The sequence below is a fragment of the Lolium rigidum genome, chromosome 4, assembly GCF_022539505.1.
Source record: "Lolium rigidum isolate FL_2022 chromosome 4, APGP_CSIRO_Lrig_0.1, whole genome shotgun sequence".
Lineage (NCBI taxonomy): Eukaryota > Viridiplantae > Streptophyta > Magnoliopsida > Poales > Poaceae > Lolium > Lolium rigidum.
In genome coordinates this window covers 237,088,651-237,093,778 of record NC_061511.1, presented here as the reverse complement: position 1 = coordinate 237,093,778, position 5,128 = coordinate 237,088,651, and the positions used below count along the sequence as shown (strand labels likewise).

The 5,128-nt window shown below is 44.2% G+C and overlaps 1 protein-coding gene across 1 annotated transcript; it reads right to left on the bottom strand.

Annotated features, from left to right (window-relative positions):
* Positions 1–2,979: 2,979 nt before the first annotated feature.
* LOC124648452 lies at positions 2,980–4,755 on the bottom strand. The gene is made up of 3 exons (XM_047188220.1): positions 3,970–4,755; positions 3,629–3,832; positions 2,980–3,321 (listed from the first exon to the last, which is right to left on the bottom strand). The coding sequence occupies exons 1-3, from the start codon at positions 4,753–4,755 to the stop codon at positions 2,980–2,982; spliced, it is 1,332 nt and encodes a 443-aa protein (XP_047044176.1).
* Positions 4,756–5,128: the final 373 nt, after the last annotated feature.

Sequence of the window (5,128 nt, the reverse complement as noted above, 5' to 3'; positions counted from 1 at the left end):
CATGTCGATGAGGTCCTACTCGATCACAAAGTGCAAAGAAATCGGAAACCTGGAAAGATAGATTGGAGGTTACCCTGAGAATAGAAGGGTTCGAAGAAGCTCCGTCTTTCCAGCTGGGCATCGTTGACCGTCTCAGAGCTCCGCGTGACGTCCTTGGCAGGTGAGTCTTCTCCCCCTTCCGCCTTGGCACGCATCTGCAGCACCCGCAGTAAAAAAGAAGCAGAATCGATGCTACAAACGGCTCGAACGGGAGGGGATGGCAAAAAGCTTGTGCCGGAGCGGCAGCGTCGAAATGGGAGAGCGGGGAGAGCTGAATGTTCAGCACGCCAAGGGTTGCGAGAGGAAAAGGGTCAAGCGCCGGTTCGATCGTGAAAATTAGGCATATGAGGTTTTCAGCGGGGTTCTGTCGCGTTCCTCAAATTGAAAATTATTGGTCTTTTTCCACGCAAAACTGTAAAAAAACAATTATTTTAAGGTTTATGTGTTTTTATAAAATCTGTTAGAGATGCCCTTAGTTGACATTACAACCCTGAACTCTAAAGACCGGTCACCATACTACCCTCCTTCTAAATTGACTCGTTTTTCACATGTTCGACTCTGGTTTTTACTTAGTGAACAACATGTGTCATCTCTTTTCTTTTCTCGTTGGAGTCAAAACTGGAACAAAAAAAATCTTTTACTACCTCAGTCTAGAAATAACTCAGATTTATTTACATTAGCATTTATCAAGACATGTTTTAGTATTTAGATATATATAAACATATATCTAGACAAATCTGAGCTACCTATTTTTTGATGGAGCGTTCCAAATTAATTGACTCAATTTTGTCTACATTCATATGTGATGTACATCGCATGCACTTACATGTGAGTATAGATAAAATTAAGTTAATTCATTTGGAACAGGGGAAGTGCATGTTAATATGGGCTGAACTATACTTGATTTATTGGACTATTTTCAAAAAAAATCTGCCCAACTTGAACTTTTAACCCAAATCTGAACTTGGAATCAAAACAGTTTGTCTCAAATAGAATATCACTTTTAGCTGAAAATTGCCATTTTAGTCACTGAATCATGCTTGATTTATTGGACTTTTTTCAAAATATTAAATGTAGGTTGCATTTCAAACCAAAATTTGGACTTGAAGCTAAAACAACAATTTTCTCTCAATTAATGAGTAATCTGACAGGGATGATGAGCCGGAATAGAGCAGAGGGAAAAATGTTGGATATATTTAAGTCCGTGTAAAACTGAAACCGGCTCAAACCGTTTAGTTAGTATGTAGTTCATTTTCTTTCACATTTTTCAATCTCATCTCTAGAGCTGGTGCAAATATTTGAACTGGCCCAAACCGGCCAAACCAATCAATCCGTGTTTGCACAAGCTTAGTTATATTTGATTCGCATGATAGATGATAGGAATAGGAAAACGCGAGGGCGCAAATGCCTTGCTCATTCGAATCCTATAGGATTCGTGCGCACCAAAGTTTTCTAAATCCATGAGAAAAATGTATGATTATTACCAAGTGGTTTGAATGCATGTTCGATTCCTTGTAAACTATTGTGCAAATGATTCCTAGGGAAAAATATCTTAGAGCTCGTTTAGCGGTCATCATTTGGTGCGGGAATTGTGGAGTTCAATTGAGATTCCACAACCCAACACTTTTGTATGTCATGGGCTTAGAACATCATTTCAATTGGAAACTCCAGTGAATGAGTATGGTATGTAAGTCAATTCTTTTTTTTTTGAGAAACACAGTACAAACGCAGACGCTCACATACACGCGCATACACTCACCCCTATGAACGCACACACACACACCCTACCCCTATGAGCACCTCCGGAAGACCGAGCCGGCGGATTGGATCTTGAAATTGACGAAGTCACCACAGGCGCCTCGCTGTCGACGGGAACGTCGCCTCCCACTGAAAGAATATTCCGCCTTTATGAGACACACAGATGTCAAACCTGGGGCTTGTCCCTAACCTCGTCATTCTTTTGAAAATCATTTCATTTCATAAATCCTTGTGGCAACTAAACATGATTTTTTAGCTTGGAATTTTAAACTAGACTTCCTATGGGTTTGGTTCTCCAAATTCGGAAATCCGCTAAATCAAAGAAGCCCTACCAATAAAGCAAGCTACGATTCAAACTGGTCAACGGAGAAGTAAAGGGTTGACTTCTCTTACAACAATAAATGCAGCTTATTCTTTTTTTATCTCTACCTATGTGTATGCTTCGCATTTATTTCACCTGACGTGCTTTTGTAGCTCGAAGATACACATGCACGAAAACATAAGATCATTGAGCCAAACCAGGCTTTCAAACCGGCCATTGCTTTCATGCACTCTGCACCAGTTTCAGTCAAACAAAATTTTTTTCCGATAAAGAGCATATATTAATATCATGGAGATACTTCAGTCAAACAAATGCTTGCTACACATGATTTTCACAAGATATCATGAGACACTTGCCACCTAATTTCTTCAGCGGCAAATTAATACGACACGTTGTAAAAGAGGCCTTATAAGTCACATAAGTCATTCATCGTACTACAACGCTGTAAACCACACCTTGATTCTGGTATATGACACCCAATCCGGGCATTGCTTTCATACACTCTGCACCAGTTTCAGTCAAACAAATGCTTGCTACACATGAATTTCACAAGATATCACGAGACAGTTGCCACCAAATTTCTTCAGCGGCAAATTAATACGACACGTTGTAAAAGAGACCTTATAAGTCAAATATAACATGCTTTCTGCACCAATTTAATCACAAAGGAGACAAGTAAACTTAAATTATGATGCAACGTGTACGTACAATAGGTACAATCTGAATTAAGGAAAACTGAAAAGTAGCGCCCAAACTAGTGAGAGGTGCTACACATGTTGATTGTAGCATATACCTCAAACTACATTACTAGATCATTGAAGACTTGCATCTGTTGCCTCAGTGTAAGATCATTGAGCCGTTTAATGTTTATTATTGTTCTTGGTCCATATGATTTCTTCCCACCGTGAGATTTCCCAGCGTCCGCCTGTGAGAGGGAACTGAGCCTTCATCTTCATGGCAATCCTGTCTACACGGCCACTCAGCCGCGCAAATGATGATATTGATATCCTCTCGAGTGCTGGCAGTGTGGCTCCAACACCGAACAGGAGATCGGCGAGATCCATCTCAGGATCCGTTCCAACAAAGCCACTGATTCGTATCTTCCGAAGAGATTCCAGTTGCAGTTGTTCTTTATGTGCTTTTCGTGGATCATATTCGCGGCCTTGGCATGGCTTTGCAGCTTCAGTATCGGCATCATCGTCCTGACAGTTCAAATAATTATGGAATTCAAATAATGATATGGATTAATATCAAAGACAAAGTGCTAATCAAAGTTATAATTGATAACAAACTATGGTTTATCCTGTAGCACCTTTTGGGTTCAGAATTGGAATTAAAAGAAAAGGATGCTGCATCAATGCCATGAACTAAGATAGATTATCTTGATCAAATTTGCGTATAAAAAACCTTAAGCATTGAAAAAACAGATACGTGCTCCATTTTCTGTAGCTATATAAATGATTTTTTACATGCCTCACATTGTGACACTGCATGCAGGTGGCTACTTACCGGAAACACAAGATTATGTGGATCCTGCCTTGTAAACTGGTGTACTGTTGATAGATCAATGTGCAGCAGAGTTAGGTTTGGGCATCGCCTAAGGAAAGAAAAGACACTTGGACCAATTGGGCAGCTGTGCAACCGGAGAATTGTGATGATCGTCAAGGAGAGTGTCCTGATGTTGGGAAGACATGGTATGCGTTCCACGAAGTCCTGCACACATGTAGCAAACAATTAATTCTTAAGAGTATGTGCATGCAGGTGCAGTTTTATCTAATTTGCGATCGAGCTGCAAAGCTAGCTAGTTAGCTTAAAATTTCAGAACAGAAACTGAAATGTAATATTTGTACCTCTCTTGCAAACATGGATGGCTTGAATCCATCAGGTATGTCAACAAAAACATCTAACCGGTCAGCTCCAGAGCATGTCTCAAGGAAATGCACGAGATCATGCAAAGAGAATTCGATTCTCGATATGCTGGGCCAGTAGACAAGGAGGCCAGACAAGCGGCGGACGCATCGAGCGTCGGTGAGAAAGTTGAGCTGCTTGGGGAACCTGCCGGACCAGCTGATCACCTCCAGCCTCGGCGCCGAGATGTTAACCAGAGTGTCGGTGGTGAGCGCCGCCAAACTCCTGAAGCAGTGGACCACGGTCAGCAACCGGAGCTTGGCTGCAACCACCTGCAGCAGCGCAAGTTGGTAGACGTCGTTGACCTTGAGCTCCTCGAGCATGTCCATGTGAAGGATGAGCGGCCACAGCCCCTGCTCCCCGGTCATGTTGTGTACACTGCGAAGGTGCAGCTTGGTTAGCTGAGGGAAGCATGATGACAAGAACTCGCCGAACCCATGCATCTGCAGTTTCAAATTCGAGAGGCTCAGCTCCGTCAACCGGCTGAATGCAGCAGGTTCTGGGTGCTCCGGGAAGATGAGCAAGGGTTTGTGATAGAAGTTGGCGCTCAAGGTCAGGGCCATGGCCTTGGCCTGCAAGCTGTTTGGCAGAACCAGCTGGTCCAGCTCAACGCACATAGATCCTGTTCCACAGGGCCGACTTGGGTGCGCGGCGACGACGTTGACCAGGAGTGACGGATGCCCCTCGCGCGCGCGGACCATCAATTTTCCAGGAAAAGATCCCGCCATCGGAATTTAAGTCGTTTTGGCCACTGAAGAATGAGACCATCCCGCCACGTGTGTGAGTACTTCTCCAGCGAAGAAAAAAATAAAATGAGAAAAGAAAGGAGACGCCCCGTCTCCTCACACGCGGAGCCGTCCCACCCACCAATCCCACCTTCCACGGCCCACGCTAGTCCTCCCCAAATCAGGCCCTAGCGCGCCCACATCCGCGAAACCACAGCAGGAGGAGGGTCTGGCGCCGGCGTGGCCGTCCGACTGTCCCTTCCTCCACTCCCCCGCCCCCCGCCGCCAGATCGACGGGGTCAACCACATCGCGCCAGATCTTGGATCTTCTGTCCGCCTCCGCCCAGCACCACACTGCGTCCGCGCGCGCGCGTGG

What these genes read in the sequence shown, in the direction of transcription:
- LOC124648452 (XM_047188220.1), bottom strand. Translation starts at nt 4,755, where the DNA reads ATGGCGGGATCTTTTCCTGGAAAATTGATGGTCCGCGCGCGCGAGGGG. An exon ending in CATCCATGTTTGCAAGAGAG is followed by an intron (nt 3,833 to 3,969) that starts GTACAAATATTA and finishes ACATGTGTGCAG; the next exon opens with GACTTCGTGGAACGCATACC. An exon ending in CACATAATCTTGTGTTTCCG is followed by an intron (nt 3,322 to 3,628) that starts GTAAGTAGCCAC and finishes TTGAACTGTCAG; the next exon opens with GACGATGATGCCGATACTGA.